The sequence below is a fragment of the Pelecanus crispus genome, chromosome 17, assembly GCF_030463565.1.
Source record: "Pelecanus crispus isolate bPelCri1 chromosome 17, bPelCri1.pri, whole genome shotgun sequence".
NCBI classification, from domain to species: domain Eukaryota; kingdom Metazoa; phylum Chordata; class Aves; order Pelecaniformes; family Pelecanidae; genus Pelecanus; species Pelecanus crispus.
In genome coordinates this window covers 8,689,334-8,709,749 of record NC_134659.1, presented here as the reverse complement: position 1 = coordinate 8,709,749, position 20,416 = coordinate 8,689,334, and the positions used below count along the sequence as shown (strand labels likewise).

At 63.2% G+C, this 20,416-nt stretch overlaps 1 protein-coding gene across 1 annotated transcript in view; it reads left to right on the top strand.

The window, feature by feature from the left end:
* The first annotated feature begins 4,115 nt into the window (after positions 1-4,115).
* Positions 4,116-20,416, top strand: part of NAV1 (neuron navigator 1) — a 60,724-nt gene continuing 44,423 nt past the window's right edge. Inside the window, 4 exon segments of the mRNA XM_075722572.1 lie at positions 4,116-4,702; positions 5,091-5,206; positions 8,428-8,813; positions 8,815-9,154. Coding sequence (XP_075578687.1) covers positions 4,116-4,702; positions 5,091-5,206; positions 8,428-8,813; positions 8,815-9,154 — 1,429 coding nt within the window.

Here is a 20,416-nt window from a genome sequence, read left to right as displayed (position 1 = left end):
AAAACCCACCTGACAGCTGGAAGTACCAAATTAAAACATCGGATGCAAATTTATGGTGCTCACATTACCCAGAAGGCGAGGAGCAGCCAATTCCCGAGAGCTGTTCCGGGGACACGGAGGCCCTACGGCCGGGTTGCATTACAGGAGAAAGTCGTTTCCCTTTCAAGCTAATTGCAAAGGAGCTGCCCGTGTCTATCTAGGTCAAGCCGTAACCTGCTTTAGCCAGGCAAAGCGGCGGCGGACGCCAGCGTGACGCAGCGTGACGCGGCACTCGCCCGCTCCCCTGCTGCTGCGGGACGCGGGGCACACGCCAGGGGGACGGGTCCCTGGGGCCAGAGTCTGGATGGAGTAGAAATCAATCTGGAGGCAAATGAAGAATTTGTTTGGAAGAACAGGCCAAATCTCTCCCAGGAATGGTTTTAGTTTGTGCTCATTAATAAAATGATGGGATGAGTAGGAGGCCTGCTTGGCACAGGAGCGGCTTCTCCTGGGGCTGATGGGGGCAAATAGGGACTTGGTGGGACCTGCTTCCATTTATCCCTTTCGGTCCAGCTGGTGTTTCAGCCCGGGGGAGCGAGGCCGCATCCACATCTCACCTTGCCCGGCCCCGGGGAAGCCCCTGGCGTCTCTAAAGCAGGGTGAAGCCTGAGGAGGGGTCACCCATGCTTAGCCGGGCACAGCGAAGCGATGGGTGTCCTTGGAGCCCCCCGAGGTGTGTGCTGTGGGGAGGGGATGGCTCCAGAGCCTGGCTCCCAGCAGGCGCTGGCATCTCCTGGGAAACCTCAGCCCTGTGAGCACAAGAGAAGGATTCATTTTTTTGTGGCCAACGTGGCAGCTTTGGCTTCTGCTGCAGCCGCGGCATTGCAGCGAAGTGGCAGCTGGTGGGCTCAGAGGGGAGGAATGGAAGTTGTGTCCACGAGAGAGAAATCCAAAGTGAATAGACTGGAAAAAAAGCTCTGTAAAACCTGGTTACAGCCCCGATGCCACGTGCCTGGTGAGCAGGCGGGGCTGGAGGGGTGTTGCATGCTGGTGATACTCAGAGGGTGCTGGTGAAAGTAAGGTCGTAGCATAAAACTAGATGAATTTTTTTTGCCTCTGAGTTGGTTGAAGAGGAGCTCGGGACCGGCTTTATGGAGGCAGTGGCAGATGATCTCCCTCCGCATTAGGAGAAAACCCATCAGCAGCAGCCCCTGGGGCTGGAGGCGTTTGTGCAAGGGACCTCGAGGGTGCAATAGGTGAGTTTGCGGCAGTGGTTTAACCACTCGTGTCCGCGAGGCTGGAGCTTCGCTGGCTCTCGGCTCCATCCCGGGCATCCTCGCGCTTATGGGGAGGAAGGTTGACCCCACTGGCTTTTGCACAAGGTATGGTGCAGCTCAAGGCTGTGACCTGCTCCGCCCCCAGGCACAGCACTCCTGGGGCAAGGGGCTGGGTTAAAGAGAAAAAAAAGTGCAAAACTGGGGTTTGTAAAGTGTGGGTTGTGGGGTACAGCCTGGGAAAGGGCTGAAGAGCTGAGGGGAGACGGTTGCTGCTGAAATTTGCTGCTGGTGGCCTGCAAAGGCGGGGTTGGGAGCGTTGTGCCCCTGAGGATGAGCTGGTCTCCAGCTCCTGGCTGGTGCTGGGTGCTGAGCGCTGGCCACCTTGCTCCCAGGAGTGACCTGTGTGGGTGCAAGGAAATCCCACGGGTGCAGGGAAAGCCCCGCATGGCGCCCGCCTGGCTCCTGCTGCCCGCCCCGCAGCACCCTCGGGTGTGGGCTGGGGCCAGCACAGGGCCCCTCACTGGGGGCTGTGGTTGCCCACCGGGGCCGGATCCAGACGTATTTGCCAGCACAGGGTGTGACAGAGCAGCGGTGCCTGTCCCCATCTCACCCCATGCAGCGGCTCCAGGACAGATCTGTCCCAGAGACCCCCCGAGCACCTTGTCCCAGGGCTCCCTCCATCCACCGGTGCCCTGACTCGGGGCCATGGCCACGGCGAGCGGAGGCAGAGACGTCTCAGCCGGGATGTGGGGAGAGAGAAAACCTCCCCGGCTGTTTCAAAGGCTTCAGCGAGAGCAAGCCCAGAGCTGTGTGTGGTGGTTCCCTCTTCCCTTAATTAACAGTGCCTTGAAAAGACCTTTGTAGCCCCTGGCTGGCGCTGGAGCTGGCGCTGCGATGCCTAGATCTTGCCTGCTGCATCAGCCCTTCTCCCGTGACCCGTGGCTTTGTAATCAAGTGAATCCAGCTCATGTGGGTCTGGCAAAAGGGAATTTGGGTGTGTTCTCCCGAGCACTGCCGTGGCAGGGACGTGGCCACCCCGGGGGGGGTCCTTGCTGGGGGGGATGTGGGGCAAGGGCTTGGTCCTTGCAGACTCCCAAAAGCCTGGGGGGAGCCAGGCTCAGGGCAGCTGTAGGTTGGGGAAGAGGCAAAATGGGCAGTTTGGGGCATTGTTGGACCTTGCTCATGCAACACCCTCAGCCGGGAGATGCAATGGGTGCAGGGCTGAGGCTGGGTGCTGTTCCCATCGGGGGTGATCGGAGCCGTCCCCCTGCACCCCACGGCTTGCCAAGAAACCTTCTCCAGCTCTGGGGAAGCTCCGTCTTGGCCGGGTGGTTTGAAAGGCTGGCCAGGCTGCTGGCCCTGGGCTGCAAACAGAGCGGCTTGTGTGCGGCCCTGTACCTGGGCGGCAGCGTCCCCCCAGCCCGCCGGGAACGGCTTCATGCGGCTCCAGCACAGCCCGAACACGCTCGCTGGAGCAGCTGCACAAAGACCCGCTTGTGCTCGCTGCACCCACCCGGCCCTAGGCCAGCACGGGGGGAGAGGAACCCCGCCGTGGGTGACAGGGACCGTGGGTGGCTGACCTGGAGCTGATGGTCCCCCCTAGGATGCTCAGGGACCCCAAAAAACTTCCGCTCCCCTCCATGGAGGTTTTCTTTAAGGAGGCTGAGCGAAACCATGCTGGAGCAACCAGCAAAATGTGTGTCCCGGGAGATTTGTGGCACCTGGTGCCTCTTTGCCTTTCGGTTCACTGCGGCTGTACGGGGGCGAGGGGGCAGAGGTTGGCACAGGCTTCTGGGGAGCCACATCTCCCCGTTTTTCTAGAGAGCACTCCATCCCCTGGAGAAAATCTTTTTTTAGTTTTGAGGGTTTTTTTCTCGAGAGCTGCAGGTGGGAGATGGTTGGAGATGGAGCTCTGCTCCATGGCTGATTTTCTTGCTGAGGTCTGCTCTGCCTGCCTGGACAAAGCTTGTGGGAGGGATGAGCTTCTCCACTCACTGCAACCGTGCCGATGTCCCTGTCACTGGTGGTGGCAAAGACGGCCCTGCCTGCCTGTGGGTGCTTTGGGTGGATGGGGTGGTGCGCTGAGCCCCCGTCCTCATCCGCACGGAGCGAAACACCAAGGCAAGGGGACACAGGGCACTGTCTGGGTGGTGGTGCCAGGGAGACTCACTGCGGGGCAAGATGAGAGCATGGAGAGATGGGGTGGTTGGCACCACATGGGGGGACGTTGGGGATGGGGAGGGCAGAGATGGGGCTCAGACACCAGTAACAGCCTGAGGAATGGGGTGACAGAGGTGGTCCTCGTGCTACTGGAAGGTGGTCTTGGGTGGTCAGATGGTCTCAGGTGGCTGGGAGATGGTCTTGAGTGACCGGGAGTTGGTCTTGGATGACCAGGAGATGGTCTTAGGTGGCCAGGAGATGGCCTCAGGTGACCAGGAGTTGGTCTTGGATGTCCAGGAGGTGGTTTTGGGGACCAGAAGAAGGTTTTGGGTGGCCAAGAGGGGCCCATCCTGCCTGTGGTGCAGCCCTAACTGGTGAGGGTCTGTGCCCATGTGGCCTTGCTGCAGGGACCTGGGGACACGGGGATGGGGCTGCACAGGGTCCTGGGGAAGGTCCCTGTCCTGGCCCTGTGGCTCCCTCTTGGGGGGACATCACGTATGTCCTCAGCCTGGGGTGTGGGATGCAGCAGCCTCCTCCCGGGGTGGGGACATTGAGCACCCACGCTTAGTGGGGTCCAAGACCAGGGCCCGGTGTGGCCAAGGGGATGTGGGTGCCCCCCCATGCCCACCCCCTCGCCGTGCCGGGCCCTGCTCAACGTTCCTCTCCCCCCACAGCCTCGCGGGCAGACACCTCGCCAGGATGAACGGGATGGCCAACGTCAACCCCGCCAGCCGCAGCCACTACACCTCCGCCATCCCGGTGCCCCGTGCCGTAGCCCATGGCAAGCTGCATGTCACGGACCTGCTGAGCACCCCGGGACCCCCCGTCCCCCACGGGGCTCCGTCCCCCCGGCTGGGGAAGGCGCCGGCCCCCAGCCCCAAGACCCTCAGGCCCAAAGGCGCTGGCAGAGCCGCGGGCCGTGAGCCGGCCGAGCGCAGGGAAAGCAGCCCCAGCGTCCCCCCCCGTGGGGGGCAGAAAGCCCCGGCGAGACCCCCAGTGTTCCCTGGGAAGTGGCCAGAGGCAGCGGGCAGCGGGAGGAGAGGGGCAGGCAGGGTGGGGGAGCCCGCCGAGCTGCCCAAAGCTCCCCCAGCACAGGGCAGGGCCAGGGGGCAGCCGGGAGGGTCCCCTGGGAAGGGCGGTGGGGCGGCCATGGCAGGGACAGGGGATGAGCCCCACGGTGGCTCACAGGGCAGGGGTCCCGTATTTGGGTCGGGGGCCATCACCTTCTCCTCAGGCCCCCCACACAGCCACCCTGTCACCGCCACCGTGGCACCCTTCCAGTACCGGTGAGTCCCTGGGGACAGGGGGGCACGGGGCGGTGGGGGCACGTGGGGACAGGGGGACGTGGGGACAGGGGGGGGCAGGCAGGCATGGCGGGGGTGGCCATGGGGAATGGTGGGGTTGGGTCTGGGGGCTCTGTCCCAAAAGGAGGGTTCCCACCAGGTTTGGGGTGCTGGGGGTTCCTGGGGCACCCATGGGAGTTGGTGTGGGGCAGGGGATGGGTTCAGTGGGGAACGGGGTGCCCTGGGACCCCCCTTGCCATGAGACCAGTGTCCCCAAAACCCTGGCAGAGCCCAAGGCACTGTGTTCCCATCTCCTGGGGGTCCCCAGCTGGCTGCACCCCACAATGCACCCTTGCTCCCCCCCCCCCTCACCCCCCCCTCTGCCCCCCAGGCTGCAGGAGGACCCGGAGGAGGAGAGTGCCCCGTCCCTGGGTGACGAGTGCCCCGCTCCTGTGGAGGGACCTGACCCCGACCCCAAACGCCGAGGCCGGAGTGAGTCCAGGGGGGGTTGGCAGGGACGGGGGGTCCTGCCGGGGGCTGCCGCGACAGTGCCGGGGGCAGAGGCTCATGCAGGAGCTCAGCCCCCCGTGGCCCTGTGCCCAAATGGGAGCCGGGGCTGGAGGGCGGTGGGGGGTACCCCCACAGAGGAGGTGCCCCGAGTCCCCTGGGAGCAGCACGGCTGCAGCTGCCGCATCCGGTGGCCACTGTGGCCAAAAAACTACACCCAGCGGCGCAGCCTGACCCGGCCGCAGGAGCCACGTCGGCATCCCCTGCAGTGGCTCCGGTGATGCCACCGGGACATGGCCCCGCTTCGCTCCTTTCCCTCCTCTTCCCAGTTTCCCAGCGAGCTCCAGGAATGACCCATTTCCAAGAAGCCGGCAGAGAGCCGGAGCGGAGGCGGGTGCCGCCACACCGCTGGCTCCCTGCACCCATGGTGGGGACACCCCCTTTCTTGGGGGGTGAATGAGCCTGAGTGCGAGCTCCCTGCTGCAATGTTGGGGACACCCCGACCCCCTCTGCTGCTTGCTTTTGGGGGGAGATTTTGGGGGGGCGGCTGCTGGAGGGGATGCTGGGGCGGCGGTTGCCAGGGCAGCGGCAGTGGAGAATGGTGGGATGCTCCAGGGATGTGCAGGGAAGGGGAAAAAAAGAGCGGGGAGCTTTGCCGGGTGATTCGAAGGGACAGAAGTCGGTCAGAGCCGCGGTGGCTCCTGACAGAGCCTGGCGCTGCAGCGGGGGTCCCGGCCCTGCCGCCGCGCAGCCAGAGGGTAGCGGGGTTCAGCGCTGAGCCCTGATTTGGGAAGCACTGAAACCGGCAGCGGGCGGGAGGGTTTTCCAGGAGAAAGCAGGAGGGGAGCGAGCCGGGCTGGCGTACTCCCAGCGCAGCTGCCCTGCTCGCCTTGGGGGAGGTTTTGGAATGAGGCCGAGCGGGTTCGGTGCTGGGGAAAGGGCCGGATCCTTTCCCTTGCTCCACGCCTCCCCCGGGTGCCATGGCACCTTCTGGGGCTCTGCTGGGCCCGGCCAGAGGGGACAGGGGACGTTGGGAGGGGACACTGGTCACCCCGCCAGCCCCAAAATGACATGGCCCCACAAGTTTCCCCCCGCAGCCGGTCCGACACCCAGGCAATAGCTTCGTAGCTCAGCGAGGGGTACAACAGCCCCCCCCAAACTCAGGGCATCTTTGGGGTGCAGCAGGGCGGCTTGTGCACCCGTCCCGCCCCAGCAGCACTTTTCGGTGCAGAACGCTCTTCTTTTCTTGGCACGCTTTGCCGTCCCATCCAGGCCAGGTTGTGTCGGGGCTCCTCGGCATCGCCACAGGCTGCACCCCAAATCACCCGGGGCAGCCGCGCTGCCGTACGGGGGGGCGGCCGGGGGGCTCGCGCCGCCCCCGGCCCTGCTGGCTCCTTATCTCGGCAGCGCAGCGATGGGCTCTAATGCAATATTTTCCAGCGGTTGCCATGGCAGCCTGCGTGAGGTCACCAAATAGACTTAATTCACCCCTCCCAAGGGACGGGTAATTAACGAAAAATGATGATAACCAGATCCCGCTCCCCCTCTTTTTTCCCCCCTTCATTCCCCCGGATCACTGGAGAGGCCCCACTGGGTTCGGGGGCCACAGCGTCCCTGGGGGGGCTCCTGGGGCCACCTGGGCCCTTCCTGCACCCTCTGGGGTGAAACGGGGAAGTTTGGGCCGTGCTGGGGCTGGGGTGCAGTGTCAGGGCCGGGGTGCGGTGTCGGGACTGGGGTGCGGTGTCAGGGCCGGGGTGCGGTGTCGGGACTGGGGTGCGGTGTCAGGGCCGGGGTGCGGTGTCGGGACTGGGGTGCGGTGTCAGGGCTGGGGTGCGGTGTCAGGGCTGGGGTGCAGTGTCGGGGCCGGGGTGCGATGTCGGGGCTGGGGTGCGGTGTCGGGACTGGGGTGCGGTGTCAGGGCTGGGGTGCAGTGTCGGGACTGGGGTGCGGTGTCAGGGCTGGGGTGCGGTGTCGGGGCTGGGGGTGCGGTGTTGGAGCCGGGGTGCAGTGTCGGGGCCGGGGGTGCGGTGTCGGGACTGGGGTGCGGTGTCGGGACTGGGGTGCGGTGTCAGGGCTGGGGTGCAGTGTCGGGACTGGGGTGCGGTGTCAGGGCTGGGGTGCGGTGTCAGGACTGGGGTGCGGTGTCGGGGCGGGGGTGCGGTGTCAGGACTGGGGTGCGGTGTCGGGGCTGGGGGTGCGGTGTTGGAGCCGGGGTGCAGTGTCGGGGCCGGGGGTGCGGTGTCGGGACTGGGGTGCGGTGTCGGGACTGGGGTGCGGTGTCAGGGCTGGGGTGCAGTGTCGGGACTGGGGTGCGGTGTCAGGGCTGGGGTGCGGTGTCGGGGCTGGGGGTGCGGTGTTGGAGCCGGGGTGCAGTGTCGGGGCTGGGGGTGCGGTGTCGGGACTGGGGTGCGGTGTCAGGGCTGGGGTGCGGTGTCGGGACTGGGGTGCGGTGTCAGGGCTGGGGTGCAGTGTCGGGACTGGGGTGCGGTGTCAGGGCTGGGGTGCGGTGTCGGGGCTGGGGGTGCGGTGTCAGGGCTGGGGTGCGGTGTCAGGGCTGGGGGTGCGGTGTCAGGGCTGGGGTGCGGTGTCGGGGCCGGGGTGCGGTGTCAGGGCTGGGGTGCGGTGTCAGGACTGGGGTGCGGTGTCGGGACTGGGGTGCGGTGTCAGGGCTGGGGTGCGGTGTCAGGGCCGGGGGTGCGGTGTCAGGGCCGGGGGTGCGGTGTCGCGGCCGGGGTGCGGTGCCGGGGCTGGCGGGGGCCGCGGCCGGCTCGACGTGGGGGGCACGGGCGGGGGCGCGCGCAGCACCGCGCCCGCCATCCTCGCCCCTCGCCCCCGGGGGTCCCGCTGCGCCCGAGCTGCCCCGCGGTGCTGCGGGTCCCGCACGGCCCGGGGGTCCCCGCCCGGCCCCGCTGCCGCCGCGCGCCCCCGCCCCGCGGCGCGCGCCCCCTCCCCTCCCTCCCCGCCGCGGGCGCGCGCGCCGCGCCCCGCCCCCTGCCCGCGCCAGCCGCGAGCGGAGGAGGGCGGGCCCTTTTTGTTTGCCCCTGACATTCCGCTGGTTCGCAGCGTCCCGCCGGCGGCGGAGCGGCGAGGTGGGGCCGCGCCGCTCACCACCCCCCCCCCCCGCCCCATCTCCTCCCCGTCTCGCTCCGCTCCGCCCCGGCGGGGCGGGCGCTGACGGCGCTTCTCTCTCTCTCTCGCCCGGTGTGTCCTCGGTGCCGCAGCAGCAGCAGCAGCGACAGCAGCAGCGCCCGGCGGGTTAAATGGTTGCAGCGCGGGGATGCTGGGGAGCAACCTCAAGAGCCTTCCCGACGTGGAGCTGGGCGAGGAGGAGCGCGGCTACCGGCGGGGCCCCGACGGCGGCGCGGTGATGCCGAAGCGGGCGAAGTCGGCGGCGGCGGCGGCGGGGCCGCGGGGCGCGGAGCTGCGCGTCTTCAAGGCGAGCAGCGCGGAGGGGCGGCTGCCGGCCGGCTCCAACCTGCGCAAGCAGAAGTCGCTCACCAACCTGGCCTTCCTCACCGACGCCGAGAAGAAGCGGCAGCTGTACGAGCCCCGCTGGAGCGACGACATGGCCAAGGCGGCGGCAACGGGGGCGGCGGCGGGGGGGGGGCGGCCGGGGCGGCGGCGGCCCCCGCGGCCGGGAGGCGCCCGCCATGTCGCGGAGCCTGTCCCGCTCCGAGCACTCGCTGCTGCCGCCGCGCCCCGCCGGCCCCGCCAAGCCGCCGCCCGCCGGCAAGCCCAGCCGCATCCCCCGCGGGCCCTACGCGGAGGTGAAGCCCCTCAGCAAGGCCCCCGAGGCGGGCGGCGGCGGCAAGTGCGACGACGAGCTGCTGGGCGGGAAGGGGCCGGCGGCGGCGGGCGCCGAGGAGAAGCCCTACCTGAAGGTGGACCCCGAGCTGGTGGTGACGGTGCTGGGCGACCTGGAGCAGCTGCTCTTCAGCCAGATGCTGGGTGAGTGCGGCCATTGCGCCCCGCCGGCCTCGCCGTCAGGGGATGGGGAAATGGCGGGGGCCGGGCCGCTGGGCCTGCGGGGGCTCCCGTCACCCGGGCAGGGACCCGCCGGAGGCGTCCCCGGCGCTGGGGCGGGGGAGAAGGGGTGCTGAGGGAGAAGGCGCCGTCGGCCAGCCCAAGGGCCGGCACGCCGCCGGCTCTTGCCTTGGCTCCGGCCTCCTCGCGAGGAGGAATGGCAGGTGGCGGTCGAGCTCGCCCTGCCCCGCGGGTCTTTTCGGTCACCCCTTGTCTCTGCAGCCCGCCAAAGACGATGGAGGTTGCCCGGCCAGGTGCCGCGGCCGCTCCCCGCCGTCGGGGTGGCTCGCCCCGGGGCTTGACCTTGGCCACTCTCGCCGGGAGGCTGCCGGCGGAGGTGCCGTGCGTAGGGTCCGCGCTGCCACCTGCGCTTTGGGCGGGAGGCTTCCCATCCAGAGCCCCTCCGAGGTCTTTGGCGTCCTCCAAGGGTCCTGTCACAGGCTGCGCGTGAGCCGGTTTCAGCCCGTGGCCGCCTCCGTCTCGCTGTCCCGGCGTGTTTGATCCCCGAGCCTGCACGGTCGAGAGCTCGTTGTGCGCACGATGGGTTTTCATCAGAGCAACGAGCGCTGGCCCCCGGCGCCGGCCGTGCCTCTGATCTCGGGACCCGCTGCCCCGCTCGTGGGCTGCGATGCCGGGTCTCGGTACAGGCGTGCCCAGCCCTCGCGTTTCCCTCGCGGCTGCGTGCTGATCTCTAGGAAACCGTGGCGGCCTCGGGAGCCCTCTGCTTCCTGCTGCAGCCCGCTCGCCCCTGCGTCCCGACCGGCAGCGCCCGTGGGCTCAGCGGGCTCGGCTGCACAAGGACCGCGCGGGGCTGGCGGATCGAAAGAGCCCCGTTTGGTCTGGCAAAGCGGTGTGAGAACGTGGCAAACAAGCTCTGCACAGCTGTCACGGTGCTCCCGGGGCCGAGCTAGCCGGGTTTAAAGCCGTGGTGGTTGGTGGCAGGGGGGAGCAGCTGTACAGGCAGGGCTGGGAGCCCTGGTGTGTCCAGTCCCTTCAAGTTCCGTGCCTGGGACGCCCTTTTAGGGGGCCAGGAGCTTCTCTGATGCTTGGAGAGCTGCCTTGAGACGCCTTCTCCGAGCTGCATTGTGAGCAGAGCTCTGCCATGGGGAGAAAGGGGAGAGATTCACCCTGACTGGGGGCTGGGGGGTGGTTGGAGAGGTGGAGCGAGCTGGAGTACGTGCCAGAGTCAGGCACCCGTAAAGCCGTGCTTGCTCAGTCCGGTTCCCTGCTGCATACCCTGCCGCTCCAGGAACCTTTGGGGTGTCACAGTCCCTGCTCCAGCGCAGGGCTCTGGCACAGCGTGCGCCGGGGCGTGCCGGCACACAGGCACGGAGCCTCCCAGGCCATCGCCCTCGGCCCCCGGCCGTGCGCAGCCACGGGAGCAGCAGCGGTGGTGCGCACCCTGCCCAGCCCCCTCCCTGGCAGGGGCTGCCCCAGCTGCTGGAGCATCCCGGGGCTCGCTGGGGCTGCACAAGCAGCTTGTGGAAAGCCACAGAGTGAGCTCGCTCGAGGCGTGGGCAGGCAGACTGTGAGGATGAGCAGGCTGGACATGTGAGTTCAGCCTTGCAGCCGGGGCTGCGAGGGCTCAGGCTGCCCCGGTGGTCCCGCGGCTGGGTTCATGGACATCCATCCTCAGCCCTAATGCCGGGGTGACACCAGATGCCATGGGAGCAGGGCAGGATTGTGGGAGGATTTGCCACTTCTGGGACTAATGGATCTCCACCCACTGGTGTTGGCATGCCTGGGGGGATCTTGGTGTCCCCCTGTGGTGCTCTGCTCTTAGATGGGGTTTTCCTCAGCAGCCCCAAGAGAAATTCTTGCAGCTTCCCTGAGGGTGCAGGACTGGCCCACGTGGGAGTGACTCCTGGTTTGTGGCCCTTGCTGGAGTACCAGAGATCCTGCCTGCAGGACAGGGACTTGTGCACACGCTGAGGAAGACCGTGGGTTGCGGAAGCGCCCCCAGCACCTGCTTTGGTTTCTGGGGTGGTTGCCGAGCCCCTGCCTGCGTCAGGGCCTGCTTCAGGACCACAGGGCTGACCTTCACCTTGGGCGGTGTTGAGTATGCCTTTGGACCGCACTTACCATCTGAAGGCTTGGTCAGCTGGTCCGTGAGGGCCAAACACTGCAAATCTGTCCTCTGAAGTCCCCTGCTCTGTGTATTTGCTGAAGTAGATAATTTTCCATGGTGTACGGACTGCCAGGCTTCCCGCGGTGGGGACTGAGGGCTGGTTGTCCAGAGTCGGGTAGGGACAGTGCGTGGGGTGGACATGGGGTGGACAGGACAGGAGCTTAACCCTGCTGAAACGTCGCTTTCCTTCCATGGGGCTGCACTTCTCATGGTCATGGGAGTTGTGCTGTTGAGTCGTACCTGCTTAACCAAGCCATCCATGACCTGGCACGTCCCTGACAGCCTGTGTGGTGGGGATGCCGACAGGAGCTTGGGGGTGTGCAGAGGAGGGAGCAGTGTGGCAGTGGTGGTGGCTGCTCCGTCACTTCGTGTGTGCCGGCAGCAGAACCATGACTGGGGTGCGTGAGCCTGGACACACGCTGAGCTTCTGGCTTGGCCCCTTTGCTGCTTGTCTGGTGTGATCCAGGCAGATGAAACCTTCTCCAGGGGGGACAGTATCTTCCACAGCCTGGCTTCCAAGGGAGAGGTTGTTCCTGCGGTGGGGATGGAGCCAGGAGGGACAGGATCCCCCTTGCTCAGGAGAGTGGGCTTCACACCCTGCTAGGGCTGGTGAGTAGGACCAGGAGAGGGGCTTTCTCCTGGTTGCTACAGGAGGTGCTTGGGAGGGAGGGAAGGTTTCTCTGCTGTTCTCATGGATCCCTTCGGCAAGAGAAACATCAGCCTGAGCTGTTTGGCCGTGTTTGCTGGAGGGCACCCTATCCAGAGTGGCACGAGAAGACCTGCAAGCTTGGTTTGCGCTGGGAAGAAAGAGGCCGGAGTTGCAGGGACTTCCAGTGTTGTCCTTGAACTGTTGACCTGTGCTGAGAACCCTGCGCTGCCTCTGCCTAACCTGAGCTCCCTGCTCCGCCAGACACGATGGCTTGCAGAGACCTTGTGCCTCTTTGGTCTCCACACCCCAGTTCTCATCTCCACCTCGTGCTCCTCCTGCCAGAAGCACTCCCAAGCCTCTGCTGGCCAAAAATACAGTTTATTTAGTGGTGGCCAAATATTACCTTTCATTCACTTGCTGCCGCTGTGTCATCTGTTTGATGGCACCGAAGCCTTTGTAGAGCTGCTGGAGATGTAACCACGTTTAAAGCAGAGCAGCCTGCGCAAGATGGGAGAGGTCACTGGGACACAGCAACCACATGTGCTTTGTAGAGGCTATTTCCATCATCCAAATTACACATTTCACATCAACCAAAGACTAAGGCTTCTCATCAAAGCTGGCTGGCAGCTGGGGTTGCTAATTACACCAGCGCCCAGCCACAGGATGAAGGGTACGGAGGAAGTGTGGCCAACGTGGTGGAAGAGCTCGCTATACAAAGCTTGCCGTGCTCGTCTTCGCGTGCAGCGGACAAGAGCATGCAGGTGCAGAGGCGCATACGGGCTGCATGCGAGTTCGTTAGCACTGGGGTGCGGTGCCCAGCATGATCGCTGCACTTACCTAGAGGTCCCCAGAGCACCTCCAAGATCCTGCAGTTACTTTCTGCAGCCATTTCCTTGTCCATCTCTTGCTGTATATGGTGCCTCTTAAGTGGCTGCTAATTCGCATAAGTGAATAAGCAGCGGGTGTTGCATGGGCCAGAGCCCAGGCGGACACACGTGTGATCCCAGGGGAGATGGTGTTCCCCGAAATGCTGCAGGAGTCTTTGCAGCCTTGCCAAACTCCTCAGGTGCAGCCACAGCCCGTCTCAGCCCTGCAGCAGGTGGGCAGTGCCGCCCTTCCCTGCGCAGCGCAGCGGGGATGTCCTCGCTGGGCAGCACGTGCCCGCGGAGACCCGGTACCTCCGTGGTGCCGACACGCAGGCAGGGCAGACCCCGGTATGCCGGGGCTGGCGGCTGGCTGGGCAGCTGGTGCCAGCAGCCCGTCGGTGGCGGGGAGGAGAGCCAAGGGGCTGGTACAGGCAGATGGGCTCCTTGAAGGGCAGGAGCTTCACGTCGCGTCTGACTGCGGTCGGTTTAAAAAAGAAACCACAGCGCAGGAAAGACGCTTGGCTGGTGTCTGACACATCCCGTGCGAGCACGTTCCTGGCTCTGGCAGAGACGGTCTCACCAAGGTATCCCTTCCCAAGGAGATCCCCTCCTGGTGACTGTCCTTGCTAGCCAGGCATATGGTATGGGATTAAAAGGAGCACCTCTGCCCCACGGCGTTCCTGCCTCTGCCCCATGGTGTTCCTGGCTGGTTAATTAAGCGCTAACGGGCCCGTTGCAGCGCTGTGCAGCAATAGCCAGGCTCCCTGGCAGCAGACCGTAAGGAGGTCAGAGACCAAGTAGCTCTTCATGGTGACGGGAATGGGTTATTGCCTCGTAAAGCAGTGTGGCTGTCCCGATATCACTGTCACACTAACGTTATTCCTCTCTTAAGGCCCCTGTGTGATGGCGCCCGTGTGACGAGGTCGTTGGGGTGGGGATTTATTTCCTTCTGGCTGCGGAGCTGGACTCCTGCATTCGGGGTGGGGGTGAGGAGAAAGGGGAGAGGTACGCGGTCGTGTACAGTGAGTAGTAGGTGTCTCCTCTCTCTGGCTGAGATGGCTGCGGTGACTGGGGAGAAGGTCTGGAAACGTGACCCGAGGGCCCCGGAGCTTCTGCTGAAGCTGTTTGGGATGTGCCGTGTTCCCAGTGATAATGGCAGTGTAGAAAAAGTGCTTTAAAAAAAACAAAAAAATCCAGATTTGTTTGTCGAACTTTCCCATGGAAAAGTAGCAGAGCAAACTCTTGAAGGCAAAAATATTTGAGGATTCACTGCTGAAACAAATTCTTCCCCAAAGAGCCTGAAAATTGCTCTTCAAATGGGACTTTCTCAGTGGCTGCCTGTATCTTTCCCCCAAATCCAACATTTGTTCACTGAGAAAATACGTAAATGAATGCAGAATTGTATGCAATTCTGGAAGTGCTGTTTGGGATCTGCTGGTGGGATGTGACCACAGTGGGGCCTGGGCGATGTCCCCTGAGGGCCCTCCTGTCCCCCAAGAGCGACTGCGGGGGGCTGCTGGGTGGTTTGCTCTCGCAGAAGCACACCCGTGGGTCCTGCCCGTCCAGGTGCCTCGTGAGCAGTGGTGGCACTCGGGGAACTGGTGGCACTTCTGGGTCCTTCTGGAGAGTTCCTTCCTGATGCCCCCTGTCTCCAGCTTTGCATCTTTGGCTTTTCATGGCTTTTTGGCAGCACGTGTCTCTGCCCACAGCCCTTCTCTGGCACGAGTTCCCTCTGCCATCACCCTGTTATATCTGTTGAGGTTGCCAACTCGCTGCCTTCCTATGCGGCCTCTCGTGGTGCCAGACAACAATTTTCCTGGTCCTCCCTGCCTGCTCTCACTCGAGCATCCGAGGACAGCACTTGGTTGATGCTTGTGCCCGCTGCACGGGGGAGGATTTGTTCCAGCTCAGCGCAGAGCCAGAGCGTGCACACTCCGAGGTGTGTAACCTGTGAGTGGCACCACTCTCGAGTGCCAGCCCGTCTGCCGTGGTCAGCGTGTGCCTCCCGGCTTGCCTGGCTGAGCTGCGGGCCTGCCTGGGGGTAACCAGGCGGTTTTCTGTGGGGCTGTGGTTTTCTGTGGGGCTGTGGTTTTCTGTAGGGCTGCGGTCTCAGGGTCAGCCCACGCCACTCTCCTGGCTCAGCAGTGTTGGGCTGACCCACTGACACGTCCTCCAAACTGGTCACTTGTCCAGTCCAGAGCATCCTTTGTGCCACCGCACGTGTGGCATTTGGTGCCCTGCGTGCGCGGTGGCAGCGATGTCCCAGGGCCGCGCGTGTGTGCGGTGTTTCTGGTACCAGCAGCAGCTGCGGTTAGAGCCCAGCAGTGAAGCTGCTGAGTCTGGGTCCACTCGCGGGGATGGCTCTGTCCTTCGGGGGTGGCTTAGTCCTTGTCCTCTCCAGGCTTCGCACCTCGAAGGTGTCTTGTGCAGAGCTGTAGGGACGCAGGATATCGGATACAGTGCGATTCTGCTGTATGCCCTACCCTGCAAAGTCATGTCCTCCTCCGGGCACATGAAGCAGCTCTCCCGAGGGAGCCAGGGGAGGGGTTGCTGTTTCTCCGGCTGGGAAGCGGTGAGCTCGGGAAGGCAGAGTATGTGCGAGGTGAGGAGGCCCAGGAGGCTCGGCGCTGCCTCACAGAGGGGCGCAGGGCGAAGGGGGAGCAGGGCTTTCCCACGCTGCTGCATTGCAGCTCAGAGCCGGGGAGCCGAGCACGGAGGGGAGCTGGGAAGGCAGGGGATGCTGCATTGCAGGGCTGAGATTAGAAGCTGTGCAAATGGAGATATGCCTGTGTCAAGGCGGGTGTGACACTGAAGAGCAGTGCCCAGCGCACCCGCTGATCTGCTTGCCTTTCTTCTAATCCATTTCTTCCATGTTTTGCTTCGCTCGAGCATTTCTTTCATTCCTTACACTGTTATTTGTCTTGTCCAATTGAGGCAGTAATGTATTTTTTATTAATTCAGGAGAAGGGCTGAGATTCATCTCCCGCTGGAAGGAGCTGCTGGAATCTGCGTAGGGGAGCTTAGCACAAGCGCAGCGTGGCCAGGCAGGACGTTTTCCTCGCTCCTGGGAGCAGCCTTCCAGCAGGGAGGTGGCTCGAGAGCCCCGTGGCCCCGGCGCAGGGGCCAGCGTGGTGCGTGAGCTCCCTGGAGGTGCTGCGTGGGCAGACCACGGGCAGGCACGTGCCTCCGCGCTGCCCGGTGAGACGCAGGCGCGTCCTGCAGCGGGGACGTGTGCCTCCACCTTCGTGAATATGTGAGCTGTAGGGAGCACAGGGTTTTGCACAGCTAGCTGACGTAGGCATCGGTGATGCTTACTCACTCCACATCGCTCTTTGGTTTCATGTCAGCCACCTTACCTCTGTCCTAGAGCCCTCCTGCTCGTCACGAGGCGAGCACCTTGTAACCTTCCCCTGGCCAATGTACCTGCAAGGGTCTGGCTTGAAGCATCCTCCTGAAATAACAGAGGGAATTTATGGCAAATCCAGGAATTAATTTCTGAAGATGTAAAGGCAGGGCTGCTCTGTCCTCACATTTCCCCCAGGCTGGATCTTGCCCAGTAGCAGTGCGGGCAAGGAGGGGATGGTGAGCTGGCTAGGGAGGGACCTTCTAAAGGGAACCCAGGAGGTGACTTTCAGTTAGGATCTGGAATTTGGGATTTCGTGCCAGGCTCACGAAGCCGCGGTTCCCTCGGCAGGTTGCGTGCCTGACTTGCAGCCACAGGTGACATGGCGGGAGGGCTGGGCTCCATGCCAGCTCCGTTGGCTCACCAGCCGGTTGGCTGGCTTTGGCTGTGGGATGGGAACCTCTCCTGCTCGGTGAGCTGGAAGGATGGCTTGTGGCCGAGGTCCTCTGCAGCTCGTTGAAGCTGCCGGAGGTTGTGGTCGTTCTCATGCGACCTAGGAAAATGGGAAGAGCTGTGCTGCGGGTGCTGAAGCCTGCGGTGTGTGAGCTGGGGGAAATGTCATAACTGCAGCATGGCAGAGGGGCAACACCACGCCTTTAGCACCAGGGAAAGGCTGAACCACTTTTATTTCTAGTGCCAGCCCCGCTGGGCACCAGCCTGCGTGGTTGGGATCTGGGGTTGCTGCATGTCCCACTTCTGCACATCTTGTGCAAGGTTGTGTCGCCAAGTGTGACAAAGCTGGCAGTGAGACCCTGCAACCAGACAAGCTTCTTCGATAGTGCCCTTATGAAGTGCACGGTCCTGGCCAAACCCAGCCCTTACTGGCTCTACTGGGAGCCCAGGCTGGCTAAAGCTGAGCTTTTGTGAAGCTTACACCTCTGTGCTTTTTCAGTGGGACTGAAACGTCCCCAGTGCCGGCACTGCCTCAGCCCCTGCACTCAGCAGCCCGGCTCTCCTGATTCGGTGAGCAGCCGTGAAGCACGTTCAAAGCTGTGACTCAGGTACGGCTCCATTGCTGGCTATTTATAGCCGTGTGAGCTTTCAGCATAGCCGTGGGCTGAGAATAACTCACTGATGAGACACTTCTCAAAATCACGCGTCCGTTGCCCATGCGCAGCTTCGTCGTCTCAGGCGTGTCGGCGTAGGGTAAGTCTTGGTCCTGTGCCAGCCCAGATCGACATGAAAAGGAGTTTACCCGTATTTTTTCTAGCCTGGGGCATCAGCTGGTTTGTCGTGGTGCGGCTGCGCGGCCCCGTCCTTGGCAGGACGCTGTCAGCATTTTGTGGGGAGCGTGGTGGGGACCCCTTCACGTGTGGGCACGGTTTGGGCTCCCTAACCCCCCTCCCCCATGGAGAGCAGCCCTTCCCGTTCGTAGCCCAGTGTGTGGGGAGATGCGGGCGCTGGCAGGGAGGGAGGTACTTGGGGAGCAAGGCAAGGGAACCTGCTGTTCGGGCTGGGCCCTGCAGTGTTGAAACTCATCTCTTTAATGAACCCCTCGGGCTGGAAGTGTTAGGTGCTGTCCGGGTGTTTCCAGTTCTCTTTATCTCTGACTTGGCATTAAATTTCCAAGCTGATGCAAACAAGTGGAAGAAAGATAGCGGCTAATTCGCATCGATTGCTGTTGGCGCGGGAGCTCCCTGAGGTGAGCCAGGGCTGGCAGAAAACACGCTGTGGGCCATTCGATGGGGCGAGCACGTCCCTCCCCAGCCGGTTCCCAGTGTGGTGCCGTGGGGGACACCCTGTCAGCCTCACAGGCGCCCGCTCCCACATCCCGAGGCTTCTCCCAGCCTTGGTGGCTCAGAAGCTGGAGAAGGCTTTGCCAGGGCGAGTACAGCGTCATGAGCAAACCCGGCGGCGGTGGAGCTGGGCAAGGCAGAGCGTTTTGGCAGGCTCTGAGGTGGAAGCGCTGCTTTGCAGGAGTGGGGTCAACTGAGTCCCCCACCGCGTTAAAACCAGGAGGAAAGGCGTTTGAGAGATTGGGGCTGGGACCTGGGAGTGCCCGGCTCTGCCAGGGCAGGACCGATGTGGGGCCATGGGTGCTGCAGCCACCACGAGCGCAGGGCCTGCGGCCACCCAGCTGTGGCCTTTTGCAGCCACCTTGCCTTTAGCCTCCTGACTTCCACTGCACCAAGGGAGTGACGAGGAGACAGCTCCAAACTCCCAATGCACAGAGCAAAAGCAAGGGAAATAATGAAGTTTAGCTTGTCTCCGTCCCAGCAGGGAAGACGGACAGACAGCGTCCTGGAAGCGTTGCTGCTGTGAGCCCAGAGAGGCGCGTGCCTGTTCCCAAGGAGTCGGCCTCGTGCCGCAGCTGGGCTTCACTGGGCTTGATGTGGCTGCGGACCAAAAGGTGGGAGTGAATTGAGTCTCGCTCTGTTGGCGCTCGCTGTGCTGCTTTCCTGTCCCGCTGGGCTGGGGAAGATGAGGCTGCTGAAGGCCAGCAGCAGTGGGGAGTCAATGGGGACAGCCCGTGGCCTTTCCTCCGGTGCTGCTCCAGCCGCTGCCAGGCACCGTGGAAGATGGCTGCCCTGCACTCCTGTGCCTCCCACAGACCTCAAGTTCATTTAAAAATGTAACAAAAACCCTTGCAGGGAGTTGGAGTCACCCAGGGCAACAATGAGGGGTCCTGGGAGCAGAGCTGCCAGTGTGCAAGGGACCTGTTGGCTCCTGGTAGCGGTGGCTTCCCTCCCAAATAACAGGGACATAGACTTGGCATAGGGTTAGAATCCTGCTCGGCCTGGAGGACGTGTTGTGTGATCGCTGGCCAAGGGGAAGCACCGACATTTGCCTGACTCCCAGCCGCAGACCTGAGTCTTGCGTGCCTCGGGCTGTACATAGCTGGGGGCTCACAGATCATCAGCGCGTTGTCTTTTGGCAAATTCCATTTTGATGGCTCACCCCAGGTTGGTTTGAGGCTGGATATATCACTGTCTGGACCTCCTGTCTCCCGCTGTCGAGTGGTTTAAATGCACTCAAAAGCTGGCTGCATCCTGACCCCGTGGGGAACGGCAACACCCAGAACAAACCCCAGACCTCCTGCTCCTCAGTCCTGCGCCGGTGGTGCCGCAGGCACCGCTGTGATGGGGCAGCAAGGGTTCCTGCCCTGCGTGGTGTCTCAGCCTTTCTCCCAGGACTTTGCCCTGCGTCAGAGCAGAAGAGGCACGGCCCATCGCACTGCTGCCCACGCCAGTACAGCTGCAAGGGAGCCCTTACAGCCTGACAGAGCTACAGCAGCCCTGTGGCTGCTTGGTTTTACCTTGGAGACCAGAATGTCCCCCAGCGGTTTCAGGGATGCGGGAGGGACAGAGCTAGTGTCCTGCAATGCTCCAGGCTGAGCACAGCAGCAGTTTGGGGACTGATTTACCAGCAGACTGAGACCCTCCTTCCTTACAGGCAAGAACATCTGGAAGAGGGCAGCCGCTCAGGCAGCAGCACCTTCAGCCATCTCATTTTCATTTCCCTGGACCCTTTTAGCTGTGCTTTTGCTGCGCTGTGCCAAACAGCGTCCCGGTGCTGCTGGAGCACTAATATCCATCATCCGGCTGTGGTCTGTAGAGCGCTCAGAAATTTTGTGCTATTTTCAGTTAGTTTTCCAAGTTGAGCTTATTGGCTCATGGGCATCTGCTCCCAGATGGAGAACATGTGGCCGGTTCCTGCAAAGGGAGGGGAACAGCCCTGCTCATAAAGCAGCATGGGGGATGAGCGAGGGAATCTCTTCCTGTAGCCTGCAAGATGCTTTCAGGGCTGTGCAGAGCGGGGCCTGGAGGTTGGGATTTTAAAGCTGCTCCGAAAACCCTTTGCAAGCAGAAATTGCGTGGCAGCGTTGCTTGCGGTGGGAGGTCGCCTCCCATCAGATAGCTTATTAGTCGTGGGGAAAGTACGGTAACCTGGGGGCAGGATTAGATCTCAGCTCAGCTGCTGTTTGCACTGCTGTGTGCTTCCCGGCCCTGCTTACTTTTGAAAGCGAATAGCAAGTAATAAATTTTCCGGGGTGTCGGCAAATAGTCATTGTGCTAGAACTGGTGAAACTCTTGGGGTTCCTGAAAACCTCCCTGCCTTGAACCAGCTGCATGAGCTCTTGCAAAATGTAACGGCACGCAAGGAGGAGAGAAACCCAGAGCTCCGAATCAAGAGTAAATTT